This window comes from Trifolium pratense, linkage group LG1 (genome assembly GCF_020283565.1).
Source record: "Trifolium pratense cultivar HEN17-A07 linkage group LG1, ARS_RC_1.1, whole genome shotgun sequence".
NCBI classification, from domain to species: domain Eukaryota; kingdom Viridiplantae; phylum Streptophyta; class Magnoliopsida; order Fabales; family Fabaceae; genus Trifolium; species Trifolium pratense.
Genome location: NC_060059.1, coordinates 16,716,729 through 16,740,650, shown reverse-complemented (window position 1 = coordinate 16,740,650; position 23,922 = coordinate 16,716,729). Strand labels below are relative to the sequence as shown.

General features: G+C 32.7%; 2 protein-coding genes across 2 annotated transcripts; both read right to left on the bottom strand.

The window, feature by feature from the left end:
• Positions 1–296: 296 nt before the first annotated feature.
• On the bottom strand, positions 297–2,045 carry LOC123922122 (protein EXORDIUM-like 5). The gene has a single exon (XM_045974871.1). It carries the CDS (start codon positions 1,731–1,733, stop codon positions 681–683), a length of 1,053 nt encoding a protein of 350 aa, XP_045830827.1. The 5' UTR covers positions 1,734–2,045; the 3' UTR covers positions 297–680.
• Positions 2,046–21,667: 19,622 nt separating this feature from the next.
• LOC123899675 lies at positions 21,668–23,605 on the bottom strand. Its single transcript, XM_045950886.1, has 3 exons — positions 22,864–23,605; positions 22,582–22,774; positions 21,668–22,492 (listed from the first exon to the last, which is right to left on the bottom strand). Exons 1-3 carry the CDS (start codon positions 23,278–23,280, stop codon positions 21,939–21,941), a joined length of 1,164 nt encoding a protein of 387 aa, XP_045806842.1. The 5' UTR covers positions 23,281–23,605; the 3' UTR covers positions 21,668–21,938.
• Between the last annotated feature and the right edge of the window lie 317 nt (positions 23,606–23,922).

The following is a 23,922-nucleotide window of genomic DNA, read 5'->3' as shown; positions in this document are numbered from 1 at the left end:
TATTGAAAATATCTAGAGGAGAAACTGTTCGATGGAATAGTTTCTTAATTGTATTACCACACTCTCAGCAGAATCTTTATGCTCAAAACCTCAATTTGAGTAGTGATTTATTTAGTACTTCTTCGCAAAGCGAAGAAACTACCATTCTAACACTTGGGGGATTCCACCCTCGAACACAAAGTTTATGACTAGCCAATATAACACATCATTATTTAGCTATTGAAATTCTTTTCTCATTGTCGATCATATGTATAAAACTAACTTCGGGTTTGGTCACAAAATCAGTAGGTAATAAATTTCATCAAAAAATAAATCGTTTAATAGAATTTAATATTAATTCTTGTGTAAAACATTTTTTTTTAATCAAATTTTACTTATCGCTCAAACTTCGAATGATAATCACCCTTCCTCCTGAAAATTGAAGTATTAACAAAAACAAAAAAAAAAAATACATGAAACACAGCAAAAATTTACAAAAAGCTAAGATAATATATTAATGAATTTCCTCAAGAAGAGAAAATAAAATTACAAAAAAAAAAAAAAACATCGTTACATAATATACATGATACAGTAGGGGAAGGTAGCAACCAGAAACCCATAGCAGTAGAACTAGGAAAGGTAGTGTAGGTCCTGTAGGACATGAAAGAATGAATAGTATAGTAGTAGTATTGTCTCAACTCTCAATTCAAATCAACAGCATTGGGACCAGCACAAGCATTCAAAATTGGGCTCCAAACCCATTGGACCAAAAACTTTCTATTCCTAAGCCCATTAACATTAAAAGTTCTTCCATCTCTATCCTTCATAACTTCCCCAATGTAACCGCCACCACCGCCTGTACCATACAAACCTTCACACAAATCACCGATCTCCGTCGGCGCTGTCGGATCTTCACCGGCGTACCACGCGTTAACTAATGGATTCGATGATAGTTCCGCTAATTCATGAGCGATCACACTCACCATTCCGTCGACTCCGACGTTACCGTTCGGCGGTGAGAGTTTCCCCGGTCCACCTCCTGCCATGTATCCTGGTACGGCGAATGGATACGCGCAAACTTCGGGACACTGTGTGCCGGAGTTTCCTACCCAAGCGTAAGGGAGAGTGTAACCTACTTTTGATGGAAAGGTGAAGTAGTGGAAACCGCATACTGCACGGCAGTATTCGTCCATTGTCACGTCGTCGGATGTTAGAACAAGGTAGATCCCTTTCCGGTGATCGACGGGGAAAGGTTTGGATCGGACCGCGGTTGCGATTACGTCTTGGATGGATAATCTCGTGAGGTGTTTTCCGTTTGAGTAACGTAAGTCGGAATATTCTCCAGCTATGGAGACTGTTCGGGAGATGTTAGCGCCGGTTTGGTCTGTGTAGAGTGAAACGGTGGTCCACCAATCGGAGACAGAGGGGTGAGGTGCGGTTGTATCGGAGATTGAGAGAAGGAAATCTTTGATGAGTTGTTTGTGTGGTCTAGCCCAGTTACCGTACCAGATTAGGTAGATGTTGATCGGAGAAGATAGAACTGGTCCCATGTGGTATTTCAGTTTTACAAGATCGGAAGATCCTTCAAAACGTTTTGATGATGATAGAGTTCTGAGTGGTGGGAGTGGGATTTTGGGGTTGAATTTTGTGTTAAGCGTTTGAAAATCTCCATTTTGTTCACTTGATGCAAGTGAAAGAAGTGCAAAGAGCAAACATAAGGTAAGAAGAAGAAACAAATTTTTTGCCTGTGACATGTTTGTGAAAATGCTCGTGAGAAGAAAAGAGAGAAAATATGAAGTGAATAGAGTCACTCACTTTCACTTGCTATTTTAGTATTTGAAATTGAAAATTGGGTTGTGGGTTGTGGGTGTTAGTTGTATTTTATTGAGTGAAAACAAACGGTGGAGGAAGGTTAACATTTAACAAAGATTATGAGATGTTATATAGTAAAGTAATAATGTAAGGTAGAGTGAAGAGATGAAGAGGAAAGGGGGAGGTATTTGATTGGGAGGGAAATGGGCTGGAGACAGCTGCCATGTGTGGGCACACTTTACTGGCCAAAAACAATCATAAATATCTATCTACTTTTTTTTATGTTTTTGAAATGTGGAAAGTGGAAATAGATATTTGTTTGTTTGATTCTAATCTTGTTTTGACTCATAGTACTAACTAACCATTTGTTGCACAAAATTATTAAAGGTAACTTCACATTTTACATTGGGAATCTTTTTTCAACTTGCTCTTTTGTTCTTGTTCTATGTATTTTAATAAACTCTCACATTATTGACAACCGGGCTAGTTGAAAACCGAGATCAAAGATAGTTTATATACAACACTTATACTTTTTAATTGAATGAAACATTTTTTTTATAAAGGACAAAGTTGTGAGAATTCACACAACATCCGGTGCATTCTCGAAAATGCCGTGCAGCGGACTTGACATCGAAACAGTTTTTTTGTTAATGTATGTTAATGTGTTTTTACCTTTTTCCATGTTAGTGGTTAGTGGTTACTTTTCTTTTTTTTTACTTTTACCAGTCTTTGAGATAATGTGGTTGCTTTGTTGCAGATGAACGTTGATTATTATTCATGATTGATTCAAGGGAGGAAAAGAAAGTAAAAGGAAATTGGTTGGTGGGTATGGTAAAGTTAATAAAGTATAATGAGGAGGTTGTATGTAGGGATGGTTGCAGACTTGAAGACAATTGAGTTCTTCGCCGTGATATGCGTATATTGGGATTTGGGTCCATAAGGTTTGTCATTTTTTATTTTCTCAGTGTTCTGTTTTTACATTATGGTTTAAGATTTTAATGTTTTTATTGTATATATTTATGTTCTGGTGGGGTTTTCATGCACATTTACGAGAGAGATCATCTGCGGTGCAATATACCTCAGGTGGCATCTAAGCCACTCATTTCATTATTGCAGTGTACCGTACAAATTACCAAGAAGTCATGCATGGCGGAGATTTAAACTGGACTGCCTCGCGTGTAAATTGCACCGCAGAGGATCCTGTCTCCCACATTTACCTATTACAGGGAAATCATATCTAGGCACCATCTTAACAGAGAAGCATTTTAACAATATATTGAAAAATCCTATTTTTGGGGTTTTGAACAAGAAAATTTGCTAGCATAAAATAACTTCCTCAATTGTCACACAAGTTGCAACTCACGAGTGTTTGTTTAAGCCAATTTTTCCTTTTATAGTTTGTCCCTTCCTTCATAATAAATTTTAAATTAATTATTTTATCTTAATTATAGTAAGTTGATGGTTAAGTTGTTGAAAGATGATAACAATGAAACATTATTTATGTATTATGGACAAAAATGATTAGACCATTCTTTATATATATATTTTTGTTTGATTAAACTCCTCAATTTACAATTGGGGGATAGATGCTTTTAGGCTTTAGATAATTGTGTTCGTGTTATATATCTTTCAACAGCAGTTATATATCCGGAATATATTACTATTGTTTAGCTGTGATTAATCCTTGTCATAGAATCTATTGAATTAAGTACATAAGATGAAGTCTCTTTTTTAATTGAATTTTTTTTATACACCACCGTCAAATTTGAATGTCTGACCACATGTTTGTTGGGGACATTGTTGTTAAACAATGGACAATGGTCATGGCAAATATCAATGGCGGATTTTGTGAAGGATGGCGGCGCCACGGTGCCATATGCCGGCTTGTATGTCATTTTTTTGCCCTTGGCAATCGATAACATTGGTTGGACAAATCTCAATAGTTAAGTGTGTGTTTCAAATTAACTTTAGAGATTTCTAGGAATAAAATGATAGAAAAATGCATTGTCATATTTTATTTTTTTGGTACAAAATGCATTGTCATATTTATTACAAGTTTATCTTATTTTATTTCGGGTATATAAAAAATTATTAGAAAAAGAAAAAAAATTCCAAAGAAAAAGGTGAGAATAAAAGTTCCCATAAATCTATCAAGATAATTTGAAACAAACCCCTAAACATTTTGTATAATATATATACCTGTTCAACCCTCGAATACTTGGAATATGAATTATTCCCAAAATATCTAATATTTTAGGTTTTGATTTGAGAATGATTAAATTTTATGAATTTATTTCTCAAGCACCAATTTACCTATTATGTTTCACTCCAATATGAATTATTCTCAAAAACATGTCACTAATACCAGTTTCTGATTTGTAAATTTCGCCCGTTATTTAAATATCCGACGTTAAAAAAAAATTGATAGGGTGTCTTTGAGATGTAACCAGTAACCACTATTTAAGTGGCGGTTAATGATATTTTGTTAAATTCGTAAGGCACACGAAAAAATGAGTAGGATGCTAAAACAAACTTGGCGACCCCATGCTTCAAGTTTCTTTGGATCATTCATACAAGATTATCCAGCCCATCCTTTGCATCTAACTTACTGTAATCTTAGCTTGCCTCTCAATTCCCAACTTATGAACGTTGCTATTTTGTCACTACTGCATGTGGAGCCTATCTTAAATTAATCATTAACCTACCTTAATTTGCTAGTGCTGCCCAGTGCCGACCACAGTGGTTCCACCTGAAATAATTAACTTTGCTGTCAAATTAATTCCAAAGAGTTCTTACCTATTTTTTCAAAATTTGGCATGGAGTTAATATTTGAAACTTGATTCATCTAAATTATTTTGACATTAATTTAGGGTTGATTCTAGCGTGAAAGAGTGGGGCATACCGTGAGAGAGTTGGTTCGATGCCGTTCAATCATCATAAAAACCTGCCAACGGTTGAGATGTGTTTATTGGAAATTGTTGCTACAACACCTACCAATTTAGATCTCCGGCGTTGTTCGGATTAGACATTAAATAAATTTGTGTGCACGACGAACATACATATAAGTATATTAGATTCAAAAATTTAATTTACAATTACAATAATATCTTAATATCTTAATATCTTAATAAATATAAGAGGTGAGATGAATATTCAATTCAAGAATAAAATGTGTAATAAAATCAACAATGAATTGGTCCAAGTGATAAGGTTCCTAGACCCCTTAAGCAGGTGGTCATGACTCCTGCGTATGGAAAAATTCGGTTGGGAGGGAAAACCTTACCTAGTGTGCCTCACAAGTTCCCTAGCGGATATTAGTCATTGTCACAACGGTGAAAACTTCGTACATATGTTATGACTCCTGCGTATGGAAAAAATTCTATTGGGAGGGTAAAACTTACCTAGTGTTTCCTACTAGTTCTTCGACGGAGATTAGTCATCGTTACAACAGTGAAAACTTCGTACATATGTCATGGCAAATGTGCAATTAAGGGTCAATGGACATAGACTAGACTATACTATTAGGAAAAAAGAACCATCTGCAATTACCGAAGAAAGTTCTCCAGCTGCACTTGCACTATATGAGTGGTGGAAGAGATCTAACTGCTCAGTGTGATGTTCATTAAAGGTTACAACTAGTATTCGTGGTTCTGTCGATCGGCATGAGAATGTTCGTGATTTGCTGAAAGCCATTGACGATCAGTTCGTCACTCTGAAAAGGCTTTGGCAAACACCTTAATTATGAAATTTTCTTCCTACCGACTCACCAGTATGAAAGGTGTACGTGAACACATAATGAAAATGCGCGACATTTCCGCTCAACTTACAAAACTTATGGTTGATATGTCTAAGTCCTTCCTGGTGCACTACATTTTGAACTCTCTTTCAGCTGAGTATGAGCCTTTTAAGATTTCATACAATACACATAAGGACAGTTGGTCAATCAATGAATTGATGACCACGTGTGTTCAAGAAGAAGAAAAGCTTGTGATGGACTATAGTGAGAGTGCATTGCTGACAACCACTCACAGGAAGAACAAAGCTATCAAAATTGACAACTCTCAAGCAAATCAAAAGGGTAAATTCAAAATACCACCTCAAGGTGATATCATGAAGGACCAGAGTGTTTTTTATGTAAAAAGGGAGGACACATGAAGAAGCAACGCCCTCTCACCTTGTTCCATCACAAGCTTTTTTTCTTCCTAAACACACATGATCATCAATTCATTGATTGGCCATTTTTCCTTATGTGTATTATATGAAATCTCGAAAGGCTCGTACTCAGTTGGAAGAGAGTCCAAAATTTAGTGCACTAGGAAGGATTTAGACATATAAACCTTAAGTTTCTTAAGTTCAGTTGAAATGTCGCACATTTTCATTATGTGTTCACGCACACCTTTTACATCAGTGAGTGGGTGGGAAGAAAATTTCCTAATTAAGGTGTTTGCCAAAAGCCTTTTTAGAAGTGACGAATTGATCGTCAATGACTTTCAACAAATCACGGACATTCTCATGCTGATCGACGGAACTATGAATATCAGCAGTAACCTTAGTCTTAATGAACATCACATTGAGCCGGTTAGATCTCTCCCACCGCTCATATAGTGCAACTGCAACTTGAGTACTTTCTTCAGTAATTGCATGTGGTTCGTCTTTCCTAATAACATAGTCTATGTCCATCCACCCTAAATGGAGGAGAATTCTTTCCTAATAGCATAGCTGGATTTAAGGAATGGCTTGAGAAGAATGGTAATTTGTTTTCATTGGATATGCTGAAAATGATCGTGAAAACTTTGCACTAGCCGTGATTTGCAAAGATTCAAATTTGTGGTATGATGCCATGAACGATGCGATGAATTCCATGAAAAACAACGGTGTTTGGGATCTTGTAGAGTTACTTAATGGAATAAAGGTCATTGGTTTTAAACGGATATTTAAAACCAAAAGAGATTCATTAGGTAACATTGAGAGATACTAGACTTGTTGCTAAAGGATTGACTCAGAAAGAGTTAGTCGATTACATAGAGACTTTTCTCCTGTATCTAAGAAAGATTTTCTGCATGGCACGGGTTGAACATTTTGACCTTGAGTTGCACCAAATGGATGTGAAAATAGCGTTTCTTAATGGTGATTTAGAGGAAGAAATTCATATATGGTTTGAAACCAGCATCCCATCAATGGTATCTTAAGTTCCATGAGATAATTTTCTCATTTGGTTTTGTTGAAAATCTCATGGATCAATGAAACCGCATTAATTCTTCCTTCTTCTAGATCTCGCATAATTCTTTCTGTGCATTCCAGCCACCAAATTCCTCTTCCACAATTACCATTTTGGATACTAATCTCTGAATGCCTTCCAGACGAGCCATAATATCTTTCTTTTTACGCAACACTTGATCAGATATGTTTTACTGATATGTTGGTAAAAAAAATAAAAAATTGTGAAGAGGTGACAATTTAGTGTACAGCTATGTTAGTAATTTGTTTTTTAACTAGTGCATTTGAAAGTTTGGACATTTGATATCAAAAAACAACATAAAAGAAGTTTGGACATTTGTTATTTCCACTTCTTATTTCTGTATGTGAGAAAATTTTAATAAAGACCAGGGTATAATTTAAAGCTTGAATTCTCATGTCTTACTGGGTTTCTTTTCTTTTTTTACTTTTTTTTTATATTGCTTTTGGCTGCTTTTATAAGTTAGTGTTACGGCGGCCCCATCTTTAACTAATAGCTAGTGTCTAAATTCTGGTTGATATACCAAGTTGTATTGAACATGTTTTAATCAATGATATGCTATAAGCACTTTTTCATAAAAATAAAAAAAAAAAGTTAGTCTCAAAGAATTTTTCTTTGTTGAGAAATTTGGCTTATTGTCTTGAATTGGTTGGTTCCACAACATTTGCGAGTTGAGAGTCTTATTGGATGGAATGTTGTGTTTCCAGCTGTAGATTTTAAAGAATATGCTAAGGGGGCTGGAATTTGTTTTTGGCAATTAATTGATGATCACTATCTTCTCTTCTAAATACAGTAGGAATTGTTAAGGCCATGATGTGTACTACTGCAGAGAAATGAGAGGGGCCTGGCGCTGGGGCTGTCACTTCGATATTACTAGGTTATTTTTGGTCAGACAATGACTTATATTTTGTTTTCCGGACACATGAAGCTCTGCATTCATCAATTGTTACAATCATGCACATAATATATAACCAACAAAAATCCAACAATATTTAAATGAGATTATACAATTCTAAATTCTTAAGTTTGATCTTGAGTTTAAGCATTTAAAAATGTTAAAATTCTTGGTGAAAGATTTCCCTTAAATTACACGGTTCTTCCCATGTCTTTTCTTCTATGTTGTCCATTTGCATTAGTCCTTTATTCTCTTTTTCTTCCTTTGCTAGACATTTTTTTTTCTGAATTAATCAACCGTTAAAATATGAAAAAGAGAGTTGAGAAGAGTATCCTAATCTAAAAGTATAACCAACAGGACTTCTCAATGGATGTTTTTTACCCCCTATAAAATTAACAAATTTTATTTTTCGTCCTTATGAAAAAAAAATCACATACTTTCATCCCCTAAAAATTTTCTGCTTTGTTCTTAGTCCCCAATGATCAGTCTATATTCATTTTAATGCCAATATTATAATTATTTCTAGTTTAAGATGTGTCTTTCAACCAACTGAACTATGTCCATGGACAATGTCTATATATAATATTAAGAGTGCTGCTATATGCAGCGAAAGTTTTATCACGAAATTTTCACGAAGCGCGTGGCCTTCTCTCATCTTTTAGAGCGTGTCGCTTCTTTTGTTTGAAAACGTGGAGTTCTTCTTTTTGACAGTTGTGGAACTCTTTTTTATCATCTAAAAAATTAATAAAAAATATTGGATCAATCTTGCCTCTGTTTTTTCATTGTGAAGCTCTAACAGGAATAGAGCAAAATTCTTGACCTAAAGAGGGGCTAACAACCGGTTCAATAAAAAAAATTATCAAATTTCTTCTCTAAATTGGCTCATCAAACTGCTTTGAGGCATTATGCAATGAATTAATTCTATTTGAATTTTTAATTAGAGGTCCTATTTTTCTCCGGTGAAGGGAGAGGAGAATTATAGGAAGCAGAGTCGACGGGAAATAAAATAGCTCGACGGAAGAGACGATAGGAGTGTCCGGGTGTTTAAAGGATGGCGAAGAAATCGGTGTAAGATTCAGGCCCGGGAGAGAGCGACGTCAAAGGAGGGAGGAATGGACTTAGTGTCGTTGTTGTAGACGATGCAAGTGCGGAGGAGTTAGTGAGCTGAGGGAAAGAGTAGCAAGTTTTTTTTTTGCCAAAGAAAGATGAAGGGAAGACGCGGATGGTGGGTTCTGAGAGACGAGAGAGGTGTAGAAACAGTCAAATAGCATCAAATAATCAGTAAAGTTAGTTTAATATTTCTTCTGCAATATTAAGAATAAGTTAAGTGAAGAAGAAACAAAACACACTTGAAGAGAGATAATGAATCCATTAATTATGCAAGTGGGTCCAAAATGAAAGTGCCATATCATTCGTGATTCATTCGCGATCACTGTTTTCGCGATATTTATCATCCTAATATTAAACCTATATAATTTTATATTATGTACAAAAATATGTTAATTCTGTCCAATAAAATTAAAAACAAAACATAATTTTTTGAGAAAAAGATTTAATTTTTTATAAGAATGACAACCATATTTTTCGTAAAAACATTTTTAAACCATGTTTTTAAAGTAGTTGTCATTTTATATTTGCATGATTGTTGCTTTATACATACTATACATAGTTCAAATTTCAAATATGCACGCACTTAAATTGTATATGGGCTTAAATGTCTTAATATTTTAGGAATTTTTTTCGCGTCCAGTAAATTTTTTAAAATATTTTGCTGCTAAGTTGTGAACTCTCGGTTCGCACCTTAAGTAGTAAACAACAATTTTTTTTATATCAACCTTAATGTTTGCACCTGTCACGCCCTCCATATGAAAATATTCTGGAAAAACAAAATTCGCTATTTTAACTAGTGATCAAATGAAAAAAGTTGTTTCAGTTTATTGAATTCTTGGATGCTTGTGATTGAACGATGCTATGTCACAGCCGTTGTGGCAAAGAAATTCTTAGGGTGCGTTTGATCTGCTAAAAAATAGTGGACTGAACTGGACAACTTTTTTTGTACTATGTTTGAAAAATATGAAAATATTAATTTTATTTTCGAATATAAAGATATTATCGCTCTATATCTCTTCGGTACAGTTTTGTCTTGTACTGTTCTGTCCAGTACTTGCTGTTTTACGAATCAAACGCACCCTTAATGTCTTTAAGTTATGTGGATCTATAAACATGAAGCCCAAGAACTAAACGTAACTACTTCTCGTCCAACCCAAAAGAAAAGGTTTGAACTAAACATGCAAGAAATTTTTTCTTCCCACCCCGTGTGTTACTTTTCTACCCCCTATTTTTCCAATTTTTGTATAAAAACTTTGGAACGTGTTTTCCGAAGTTTTTTTAGTTCAAATAAAATTTCGGTAAACACATTCCAAAAAAAAATTCAAGGCAAAAATAATTAGGAATACACGTTCCCTAATATTTATCAAAGGGCAAAAATGGAAATACGGGGTGTGAGAATAGAAAATTCCAACATGCAAATACATTTCGGATTATATGATCCGGATATAATTTATTTTTATTTTTACATTTCAGAATTTACGTTTTGAAAATGGTCTTTTTCGAATCCTAGGATACGAAGTGAAATTTCATTTCAGAAAGCAGGATACAAATGAATCTAAGTTCAAAATTGAGGGTATTTTGGGGGGCTTGAGAGCAACTCAGGGGGCCTAAAGAGCAATTTTCTTAAAATTGTTGTGGAACTAATTTATGAAATTGAAGTTTTATGAGTTTAGATCTTTAAGACAAAAAAAGAGTTGGGCTTTAGTTTATGGATCTATTCATAATTATAAGTATAATGTGGGGGTGTCATATAGAATTTTGCTCCCAGGTCTCATGTTCTGACCAAATTACCCCTAAGCATGATATTAAAAATGTTGATGTTTTGAAGGAATGAAAGTAAAGGATTCATATAAGGTAGTTTTGGATTGTAGGATCTGAAATTAATTAATTTTAAAACGTACGTTCCGAAGTTGCTTTTTTTTTCTTTCAATTTTTTCGTATTTCGGAAGTTACAGTCCAAAAATGCTCAGTTTCAGAACGTAATTTCCGAAGTGTGTCGGTATCATATTTTGGAATATCAAATGGTACATATCAAAAACAGTGTGTTACTGGGTGCTGCTTCTACAACAGCAAATCGAATTCGCCTCAAACACTCGGCATGTTGCCTCTATTTTATATATCCCATCCTACATATTTTTTATGGACTTCTCCCTTAACCATCTTATAATGAGCCCTTGAATAAAAAAAAAATAAAAAAAACAGAAAAAGAAAACAAGAAGTTTTTCATCATGAGTTAACTCGTTCAAAATCAATTTTTTCACGAGTTTACTAAACAATAAATTACTACTAATTTAACTCATTTTTCATACTTAGAAACATAAAATTATCCGATTTTACAAGTTAACACGCGAGTTTAACAATATGCTACGCCGCCCGCCCAATACTCCAATATGAGTATCAATTTTTTCTTTCAATAAGCTTGTAATGACACAATGTTCACACACTGACATGGGGCCATCAGCTGTGACAATAACTCTTTTAGTTTAATAAATTTATGTATTAAGTCAATAGTTGGTTTGAAAGATATACGTACGTACCCCATATTTCCTACTATAGTACAATTTTAAATGGAACGAGCGTGCTACAAATTTTTTATGAATACATAAATAATATCCATCGTGGTATTTAAAAATTAAGATTTAAGGTTGTGGTCAGCTCTAACTATTGATCAATTGGTTTGATTTTTGGATAGAAAACTAAAAAAAATCAACAGCAGAGAATGGTTACAATGAAGGACAAATGAGTGATTGAACCAAACAAGGACTTTACAACAAGCAGCTAAAATAAGGTTTTGATTTATTTAAAAATAATAATAAGGTTTATTCTAAAAAAAATAAGGTTTTGATGGTTTTAGTAACTTACTAGTTCACTTGCTCGACTAAATAACCTAAGATTTCATCACATGTTTTGTTAGTTGAAAGTGGAACCTTCCAAACAAAAATCGGTCTATTAACAGAGAAAAATATGTAAGTGGTCACAAATCACAATGGATCGATTGGATTGTAGTACGAAGAGGTTTAAGAAGGTATTGAAGAGAAGTTGGCATGGTGGCCAACCAAGACAATGAAATCGAGACAATCAATCGGAATAGGGTTTAGTTAGGAGTCCGGGTTCCATGCTATAAGTTGAAGGAAGGGAGCAAAGGAAATACTACTATTTAGTCATTTTATTTGATTACACTCGCATAAAAATATATATCATTTAATTATTTTAAAAATACATATTATTTAAATATTTTTTTTACCTTTTTATCAAACATGTGTGTATCTAAATAGAGAACTAAATCGTTGTGACCATCTAAAACTTTCTTAGTGATAGATAAAACTTTACAGAAATTATCCAAAAAATTAATACTAACATTGTGGAAGCTACCCATCTTAACCTTATCATTTAGTTATGCCAACCGTTGGAGTCAAGTGGTTGGGATGGTTTGGATTGTTTCCCAGAACATCATTGATCCAAGTTCGACCTCCGGCAGATTGTATTTTCAATATTAATTAATTGAGGTATTTCAAAATACCTCTTTAAAAAAAAGTTATGCCAACAAGATTTATACTTTTTTTTATTAAGTGAATATTGTAATGCACTTTCTTTTTTCACCATTAGTATTTGGTCCACTGGATCGTCTAATCCAGTTTGAAAATCAATTTTGGTATCAAGTTATTTTGACCCTCTTCAGATCCAGGATATAGAGGTTTGAACTGTGATCCTCCCTACCAAATCTAACATCGACCAACTAACGATTGGTTGTAATCCACTTTCTTTGATTTGGTTAATTTATGTGTCCAAATTTTCATTCAAAAAAAATAAAATAAAATAAAATGGCTAATGTGTTAATGTCACCTAGGCTATACATGATGGAAGCTAATGTTTGTAGTATCAGTTGTGTAATGAGTTTATTTAGCAAACATCAATGCTTAATTTAACATTGATTAAATGCTGTTAGTAGCAGATGAATATGAAATACATACACTTTCCAGTTATTTGACATCACTTTCTCGAGTTGAGACTAGCTAGCTGGTCCTAGTTAGTTACTCCCTCCGTCCTATTTTATAAGACATACTTTGACTAAATGTAATATGCATATGTCTTGTTTTGATCGTATTTTTCTAAAAGTATATAAATGTAAATATTATCGTATAAGATCTTGTTTGATTTATTTTGAAGAGTATTTTTAAAATATTAAATTTTTATAATTTTTATTAATACACAATTAAAAATATTCGTAATCAAACTTATGTATTGATGTACGTGCAAAAGTCAACGAAGTCTTATATTTTGACTCGGAGAGAGGACTACTACTACCTACTAAACTTTTGGGGAGAGCAAACGAGGGAAACAAAAGATGGGTAATTTTTATCTGGACCACTTGTTTGTTTGTGAATCATCAACAAAAATGAAACGTATTGTCATGCTTGATTAATGCTACCTATCTTTCTGCAATAATTTAATTGTGTGAACTATATATTCCCCCTTCCATCACCTGTTTTTATACCATACTAGTGTAATTTTTGCAAAAGTTTTGTTTTTCCATTTACTTCTAAAAATCCAAAGAATAATGTTGGTTTTACACACTATGTATGCATTTAAGTAAAATAAACATTAATTTCAATGTACAAACTGATAAGTGCTAAGTAAATGTATTAATTTTTCTAATCACATGCATAAACTCAAATATATAATTATTGCAATTTGTACACCCACAATCATACACTACTTTACTTCAAATCAATCAATATTTTAAGGGGAATTGGCACCACTCTTGTCCTTATCTCTTAACTATGTTTCTTTTTGCATGATGATAGAACTTTTAAGTGCATAAAGGGTAAAGGGATTTTGAAATCAAAGGTTTTTGTTGGGGCAAGCATTATTTTACTCCTCTCTGGATTAGGACTTGTTGGGGGTAGGAATCACAATTTTATTGTTCACAATATTTTCTGGACTTCCTAACTTAATACTGCAAAGTGTATCTTTTTATTTAATTCTGGAACCGTCATAATTGATTTTAGACGTGTATAATTAATTCTACTTTGTTTGGTTTCTCAAAAATAGAATTAATTCTGCCTTTTCAATTGATTCTACTTGAAGCTATAAATCATAGCTTCTTATTATAGAATTGATTTTTACACTTAGGGGGTGTATTCAATTGGGATTTGGATGGATTTTAAAAGATTTTTTTATGTTTAAAAAATCTTGTGGTATTCAATCAAGACTTTTATGAAATCTAAATAAGTCTTAAGGTATTCAATTGAGACAATCAAGATTTTTTTTTTCAAGGCAACCAAATCTGTTGGTATTCAATTGAGATTGTTTTAAACTTATGAAATGTCTCTTGGTATTCCAAAATCCACAAATTTTGATGGATTCTTTTGTGAAGTGGATTTTGAGAGACTTTTCATTAAAAATACACATAAAACACTTATCTAACAATCTCAATCAAACCCTCAAGACTTTCACGACTTTTTTCCTTTGCCTGCAGGACTACCCTCATGTTCTTTCTTAAAATTTCAATCGATTTTTTATGCATATTGGCCACGCAGAAAACTGCTCTCATCTAACTTGAATCAATACTGTATTGTTGATGCTATTGCCATATAGCCGCACAAATCAAAGATATGCGGCAACACGATTCATATATATATATATATATATATATATATATATATATATATATATATATATATATATATATATAGGCAAAGTCTATGGTGCACAAGTGTGTTAAGTTGTGCACCATGCAAAAGTCGCCAAAAATACTATAACGAATAAGAATTTTACATAATTCACCGTTGGATAGAAAATTTATATCGTATAGATCATCCATAAATTTAAAAAAAAAAATTGAAAATCATTTGATATGTTATTGAGACCCGTCAAAATTAACGGTTTATGGATTTTTATTCAATGTCGTTAGTTTTGATAGGTTTCAATAACATATCAAATGATTTTCAAAAAAATTTATGGATGATCTAAACTATATAAACTTTTCATCCAACGATAAATTTTATAAAATTCGTATTCGTTATAAAAATATCAAAGACTTGTGCATCATGCACCACTTAATCAAGTGGTGCATGTTACTATGTTAGACAAAGCCTATATATATATATATATATATATATGATATGCTGATTTTTTTTTATTTGAATCACATATAGGATGAATATAGGGTTGAAGAGTGGAGACTATATGCAACAGGCAACACGACTCTGCAATTTACAAAATGATTCATTGTAATTTTTTTCATGTATATATGGCTGATTCATATCGTTTTTATAAAATCATTTCATATTATTTTTGTTTTTTCTTCAATAAAACTGAGGTTAAGCATCAAATTAATTAAGAAGAAAACTGTCAGATAATCGATTATCCCAAAAGCTTAAGCTGTTAGGATATGGTCACATTAATGGTTTTATATTATTTCTAACACGCCCCCTCACGCAAGAGCCCATTTGGGCTTGAAGCGTGGATAATGCATAGGCCCACCTACCATATGCTTAAATTCCACTTTTTAATTAGAAAGTGAGGGGAGCGGGGATCGAACTCTAGACCACTTAGTCATAGAGGCTCTGATACCATATCAGATAACCGATTATCCCAAAAGCTTAAGCTGTTAGGATATGGTCACATTAATGGTTTTATATTATTTCTAACATATTGAAATGAGTATTGGGCCTAACTCAACCTTAAAAAACCGGCTTGTAAGGTGAGGATTGCCTCTAGTATATAAACACTTAGTCAGACCATCTCTCAACCGATGTGGGACTCTTAACACACCCCCTCACGCCCAGCACTATTGGGCTTGGTGCGTGGATATAAACGGTAGGTGGCCCGATAGCGGAAACCTGATAACAGGTGGCCCAACGGATCGTGGAGAGGCTCTGATACCATATTGAAATGAGTATTGGGCCTAACTCAACCTTACAAAACCGGCTTGTAAGGTGAGGATTGCCTCTAGTATATAAACACTTAGTCAGACCATCTCCCATCCGATCCTATATATAAGAAAAAGTTTATTTTTTAGATTCATTGTAAAATTAATGTATCTCGATAACATTATAGTCTAGATACATCAACTTTACATTGAATTTAAAAATAAACTTTTTCTTATATATAGGATCGGAGGGGGTATTTAGTAAGAATTTTTTGATGCAAGAAAGAGAAGAATGATACCCACAACCTAAAACAAAAAAAATCCAACCGCCGGAAATTGAAAAACCTCGAAATTGCATATATGAAATAAAAATATGAACTTTACGAGAAATTGAAAGAAATGCTTCAAAATGAGTGGTGCTATAAGTATAAAAAATAATATAAATTGATGAAAAGCAAAAAAACACACATATTAAAACCCTTTTGTCAATTTCACAAAAAAAAACCTTTTGTAAAAAAAACAAAACCATTTTAAAATTTTTGTAAATTAAAAATCTCATTTTTTTTTTACAAAACATCTCTTTTTATTTTGACAAAAGGCAATTTAGGAAATTTTTTTAATTTCCATTTTAAAATTTTTGTAAATTAAAAGAGTAATTTAGGAAATTTCTATTTAAAGAAGTCTTGAAATGACATGTTAAAATTATTATTACATGTGAACCAATTAAAATTATACACCTTAACAGTGTACCGGTACACGTTCACATAAGATGTGTACCGGAGTGTTCACCATTATTTTAATGTATGATTAGAAATTTCACCTTAAAGACGGATAAGTGGAGTGGTTCGGGTTCGAACTCTCGCTTCTACATTTATAATGCTACTCCCTCCGTCCCAATTTAATTGTATAATAGTAAAAATTATTAAAATTTGATATTTTGAAAATACTCATCGAGACGAATTAAACATCTTATATGCTAATATTTATTTTTGTTTATTAGTAGAAAAATAATTCAAATCAATATGTATGAATAGTGCACAACAATCAACTGTATCAATCAAATTAAGACGAAGTGAGTATGTTCCTACCAACTAAGTTAAGCTCACGTGGACCAATTATTTTTATTGAAGCTTTATCATTACTATTTACTACTAGAATTATTTATTCAAATATGACTTGATATTGGTAGCTAGAAAAATGAAAGAAGAGGCAATAGGTGATGATGTCCAGCTCAGTCACCTGAGGACAAAATAGAAGCTGAGCCAATTGTAGATTAGGTAATAGGTTTTTAATTAAGTAGAATATTAATTTGTGCCCTTAAGTCACATGTTAAGGAAGCAAAAATAGAAATTATTAAATGCTAATTTGTACATTTTGACTTTTGAAGCATTAAATTTTTTGTATCATTAAATGTTTAATTTCTATTTTGGTATATCTTAATATGTGTCCTTAGAGCACATGTTAACAAGACCCTTTAATTAAATTAAATTATGTGCAGTACTTAATAGTTAATACTCCAAAATCTAAACTTTGCTATCTTATCAAATCTCAGTAGTACTGTGAGTAGCCGAAAAGGTAATCATACATTGTTTTAGGTGCAGAGTGCATTTGATTTGTGTGTGTGTCAATGTGACATGACTTCTACTTTGGCATATTCCCATACCAAAAAATAAATTCATTAGCCATCAGAAAATGGATAAAAGACAACACTCCCATATTAAGAAAAAGTGTTATTATTATTAATGTACTATTAAACTATTAATTATACTCCATCCGTCCCTTAGAGCATCCACAATGAAACTATTCATTTTTGAGTATTTAAGTGGCTTCACATGTACACATCATTTATTTATAATTTTTTTAATAATAGTACATAATAAGTACTCATTCCCTCCAACCCAAAACCTCTTCAAAAGTTTTAAATTGGTCCCACTAGTAGCACATTTATCCAATAACTCAACATCATTTTAAATGGGTCCCACAAAAATTATTTAGGTACTGTGTCTTATTGTAGAACTAGTACCTATTAGGTACAATTTTGTTTTTACTCCCATTACCTATTAGGTACTAGTACTTACAAATATAAGTACCACCATTGGAGATTGTCTTATTATAAGTTTCGTATTGTGATTTTTTTATGCATATTAAAAAAAAATTGGTAGTGTAATTAATATGTACTTTTTTTAGTGTTACAATTACTAGATTGTCCTTATAAAAAATGTATTTGTAATTGACTTTTTAGATTTCAATGTAAAGTAGGGTTATGTTTGAAAAAATAGTAATAAATACGTCTATGAATTTGGAAAGAGACTTATATATAGAAACAAATTTTATATTTAAAATGAGGCTTATAATTAGGGACAGACAGAATAGTTTATTGTGCCAAACATGTCAATGGCAGTGCAAACAGATAACCACCACAATGGAAGCAGCACTATAACATCATGTCATGTAAAATAAAAAGGTGAAAATTTTAAAGATCCTTCAATTTTTGGCTATCGATATAGGAGTAGTGCATTAACATCATCACATCACATCACATCAGCAGTTAATTTAGAGTATACTATAGTTGTAGCTAGCTAAGATTTGTTCAGCTAGAGCAGAAAGACTTTGAAAGGTAAGCATTAGAAGCTCAAGATCCAAGTGAGGCGCAGGCTAATATCATTACCTTTTTCTGGTTATCTCTGTACTAGTCACTCATGCAAGCTGTTCTTTACTCAACAAAGCTAATCTTGTGTTCATGAATCATGACTAATGTATGGAACATAGGAATTTGGAATCTCTCCTCAGGACACGGATTAGTCCAATGAAGTATTAAGTAGTCTAAATACATTAGATTTTCAATGAATCTAAAAAATAAATTTTTTCTTAGGATCAGAGGAAGTATTACTCTAGGAGCATACCATCGTAAGTGGAGGTACTATCTACAAGACTTAATTATGTCCAATATTACCCAAACATGTGGACCAACATATCATCGCGACCGAGATATTGGTCATGGTCCTTAAGATAATATTTTTAGTTAGGTTTAAGTTATTAACTTACTCACCGTGAAAATTTAGTCAATATACAAGAAGAATGAAGATAAATTTAAACAATTGTTCACACACTACATATAATAACCTAATTAGCAAGTTCTTTTTGTGAACTCACTTATATGGAACCGCATATATTTCATCCCACTATGGTGGTGGAGTTACAAGACTCTTGAAGTCTTAATTTCTTTTGTTGTCTTTATGTAATACTCACTCCATGATAATATATAAGCAAAAATCATATTTTTAGGTTTATTGTATATTTAATGTATCTGATCTATATTATAGGTAAGATACATTAATTATGCAATGAACTTAAAAAAGTGATTTTTGCTTATATATTATCACAGATGAAGTATATAAGACTTATTCAGATATGTTTCATGTGTAACGCCATTTGTTATTGTATTTTAAATTGATGTATGTATAAACACACGAAAGTGACTTTAGCCAATACATTATGGATACTACCTTGAATGTACCATTATGATTATGAATATTATTATTTTAGATTTTAGACTTACAATACTTATAATATATTTTTGGAGATTAAAAATCATTTATCCCAATGATAAATAGTGATAAAGTTCAAATTTTATTGAATATTTTATTAATACACAATTATGAACAGTATATCTAAAAAAAAAAACTAAAAATAAAAAATAGTAAAATACAATGAAGGGTCTATAGTCTATACCATATTATGGGCTTGGACGCTTGCCAGCCGAGATAACAAGCCCAACTTACAATTTGGGCTCAACAACATGAGTAAGAAATTTTTTTTTTCTACCCCAACAATCTTCATTCTACCCCAACATTTTTCTAAAAATACCCAATATACCCTTATTAAAAATTAATATATTTTAAATTTTTTTTTGTCGTATTATATTGTTCCGGTAGAATTTTCATCCTCCCAAAAAACTGTTCCGGTAAGTATTTATCGTTACCGGTAAATTAACTTTACCAGTACACTTTTTAAAAAGTATTCCGGTATGTTAATATTACCGGTACACTTTTTAAAATGTTTTCCGGTATGTTTATGTTACCGGTACACTTTTTAAAAAGTGTACCGGTATGTTAAAACTCAGTTCATGAAAAATGCAACACCGGTACACTTTTTAACAGTGCCCGAGACCAAGAGACCCACCATTGTCCATTCTCTCTCTTTCCTTATCTCTTCCTCTTTCTCTCTGTTAATTTACTTTTTTTTTGTCTACCTTCTCTGTTCATTGTTTTAACCTTGGGTTGGAATTGGAATCTCTTGTAATTTTTCAGGGTTGAAACTTGAAATCAAAAGGGTTCATGAACTGAGTTTTTCACACAGCTACTTTGCATTTTTCATGAACTGAGTTTTAACATACCGGTACACTTTTTAAAAAGTGTACCGGTAACATAAACATACCGGAAAATATTTTAAAAAGTGTACCGGTAATATTAACATACCGGAACACTTTTTAAAAAGTGTACCGGTAAAGTTAATTTACCGGTAACGATAAATACTTACCGGAACAGTTTTTTGGGAGGATGAAAATTCTACCGGAACAATATAATACGACAAAAAAAAAATTTAAAATATATTAATTTTTAATAAGGGTATATTGGGTATTTTTAGAAAAATGTTGGGGTAGAATGAAGATTGTTGGGGTAGAAAAAAAAAATTTCCATGAGTAATGTAATTCACAAGATGTAAAAATACATTGCATAGACCGAGAAACAAAGGGTAACTTTTTCAATGTATTCTTATTATACAAGAAATAAAAGAATTTGTCTATTTTCTTATAAGTCACTTGGTTGAGAAATTGCTCTTTTACTTAGAAGTACTCATGTCGAAACCTGGCAGCAAGAGAAGAAGGAAAGAAATAGAAGAATTTAAATACACTTTTTGTTTAATTAAATACCATTATATCAATTATTGTAAAAAAAAATACACTCACATAAATTTAAAAAGTGTATAATTTTTGTTTATGATTAAGGTCAAAGAAATAACAATATATCCAATTTTATGAATTAAAATACAAAATTATCAAATCTTTTTATTTATTTTGGTTTAATTGCGATTTTGGTCCCCCTAATTTCACCAGTTTGCAATTTGATTCCCCTATTTTAAAATTCAACAATTTTGGTCCTCCGAACACATATTTTATCTAAAATATGGTGATACAGTGTGTTTTAAATTAATTTTATGAAGAATTTTTCTTGTGATTTCGTCGATGTTGATATTTTCTCATCACATCATATGCCACATTGTTTAAAACACATTACATCACCAAGTTACAGTTAAAAATTATAATAGGTGACCAAAACAGTCGAATTTTAAAATAAGAGAACCAAAATTGCAAAATAATTAAAATAGAAAGACTAAAACTGCAATTAAGCTATTTATTTTTTCTCGCAGATTATTGATATTTAGAATTGTATTTTAAAAGAAACTCTTATGTTCAAACAAAAATTATTAAAATTATTAAAATTTAAAATTATATTTTAAAAGAAATTTATTTATATTTTTAAACAAAAATTAAGATAAAAACCCTTAATCACAATGAAGATTTGACATTTCAATTATTTTATTTTTAGCATTCAAGTCATCCAACTAACATTTTTGGCACCCTAAATAATATTACTCCAATATTTTTAATAAGAGATACGAGCTTAAAAAATTATATTTCTCAATATTTATTTATCAGACTAATCATAATATTAATTAAGGTAATTGAAGAGAAAGTCTCTTTTCCGAACCAAAATAAACATTAGATATTATTCTCCACTAGATTTCTTTTTTCTTTAAAATATTTACTATTTTTATCAACTACTGTATTTTATTACATTGAGTGGTAAGTTGTTACTTCTTTCTTACAGAGTTCCCCTTGTTGCACAAAAACAGTAGCAAAAACAAAGAAATTCGAAAGATTAAAATTTGGAAGGAAAAAAAAAAAGTCCTTCTAACTTTGATTATGCTTTTTTTAATTAACGCAAAAAAATGCAAAATTTTATTTTCTTTTATGATTTATCTTTGAGAAGAGCGGCTAATCCAGTCACCACCTTTGCTCCTTTCTCAACACTCTTTACTTTCACTGCCGGTAACTGCCACGTTGGCATCGCCACTGTCAACAAGCTTTTCTCACCACCGGCAACATTTTCCGATTCCGGCGAAGACGTTTTCTCGCCGAAGATCAGCTCTAACTCACCACAATCACTCTCCGATGCAGCACTATCACCGTCGCTCAGATCCTCTTTCAATTCACACACAGCAGTGGTTGGCGACGGGATTTCTCTAGTACACGAGGCGGAGAGCCACTTAGCTAGCATATACTCCGCCTTCCTCCACGGCGGAACATGCATTCCTTTCTTCTTCAAACTTTGCTTCGCCGCCTCCGAAACAATGGCCACGATCTGACATAAACGATCAGATTTTCCAACGAAAATGTAAGGAAGAAACTGAAGAATCGCCTTGAATGTTCCAGTGGATCGAGCAATCTCAAACTCTGATCGAAAATCAATATCAATAATCAACCTCTCACCTTCCACAATCACATCGATGTATTCATATTCACCTGAATCAAAATCACAACATTCAATTTTAGGTTTTCAATTAAAAAAATCTCCAGCCAAAATTTCAACTAATTTGGGGAAATTTTTTTACCAGCGGGATAGGATCGTGTTTTATGCCATTTAGATTTGCATATTGATGAATCGTAACCTAGAGATGAAAGATTTTCTGCAACGATCTTTCTCAAATCGTTTTTTCGTTTGTAAACTTTGCTGTTTTTGTCTACTATTTTGGATGTATCTGCTAAGAGGTTTCTCTCTGCAATACTCGCGCAAGGAATCAGACTCTGCAAAAATGGAAACACAAAATGTAAGAAAAAGCGAAAAAATGCGAAAATCCGAAACTAGCGAGTTAAACTAGAGTTGTTGAAGTAACCTTGAGAGCGTCACCGGCATCGGTGAAAGAACCGGAAGGGACAGATTCACCGAAGAAATCAGTTTCCTCGTCGGAGATATCGTTACTGTTACCGTTAAAGCAGTTGCAGCTGTTGCGAGTGAATTTCTGCTTATCGTTACTTCCTTCTATGAAACTCTGCACCATTTTTGCTAAGACAATGGAGCTAGGCTCGAAATCTTCAATGAACCTATTGCCGGAAACTGGAGGTGGAGCTTCGCCGGCGATAGGTTTCTCTGAAGAAGTCTTTAACACGCTAGAAAATTGCCGGTCGAACACGAACAGCTTTTTTAGCCGCGATTTCAACACAGGCTTAACGGTGTCGTTTCGAACTACCGCTTTCAATTGATTCAGCTTCTCTGAATCGATGTCGATCGGTTGGATCTTCATCGGAGGCATGATATCACAAAAGTAACAACAACAAAATGAAAATACCGCAAGAAAAAGTTCTCTGAAAAGCTTCGTTAAACTACACTACTCTATAAAACTACTTTAGAGTTTAGACTAGACGAATAGAGAAAAAGAGGTGAAAAATGTTTCGTGGAAAACGTGACGGCGATGATCGGCGAGACGTGCATTGTTTATGGAAAACGAAGTAATGTTCGCCGGAATGTTCATTTCACCGGCGAGTTAACTATCGCCGGAAACTAATTATTTTCTGTATTTTGATTTTAGTATAATAATTTTCGCATTTGTTTTTCTTGTTTAGCGTTTTGAATTAGGTGTGAAGGTAGGGAAGGATGGGTATTTATAGTGAAGATGGAGAGTTGATGACGTGGACTATAGATGCCACGTGGGATCCTACATGGCGTTGATGATTTTTGGAACCCAAAAGGCAATCACGGAGCATTAGTTTAGTGACGCGTGTTGAAGATTATAATCGTGTGATGTACGCTTTGGGTTTTCGATGGGGTTGTATTTACTGATTTACCCTTGTTATTACATGGAATATCGGGTAGATGCCACTCGAGTTCTGTGGATTGTAGAAAACTTCTCCAATCTGGTGAGTAATAGTGGCAAGTCTGCATTTTGGAGTATTTT

What these genes read in the sequence shown, in the direction of transcription:
- LOC123922122 (XM_045974871.1), bottom strand. Translation starts at nt 1,733, where the DNA reads ATGTCACAGGCAAAAAATTTGTTTCTTCTTCTTACCTTATGTTTGCTC.
- LOC123899675 (XM_045950886.1), bottom strand. Translation starts at nt 23,280, where the DNA reads ATGCCTCCGATGAAGATCCAACCGATCGACATCGATTCAGAGAAGCTG. An exon ending in ATGCCGGTGACGCTCTCAAG is followed by an intron (nt 22,775 to 22,863) that starts GTTACTTCAACA and finishes CCATTTTTGCAG; the next exon opens with AGTCTGATTCCTTGCGCGAG. An exon ending in AACACGATCCTATCCCGCTG is followed by an intron (nt 22,493 to 22,581) that starts GTAAAAAAATTT and finishes ATTTTGATTCAG; the next exon opens with GTGAATATGAATACATCGAT.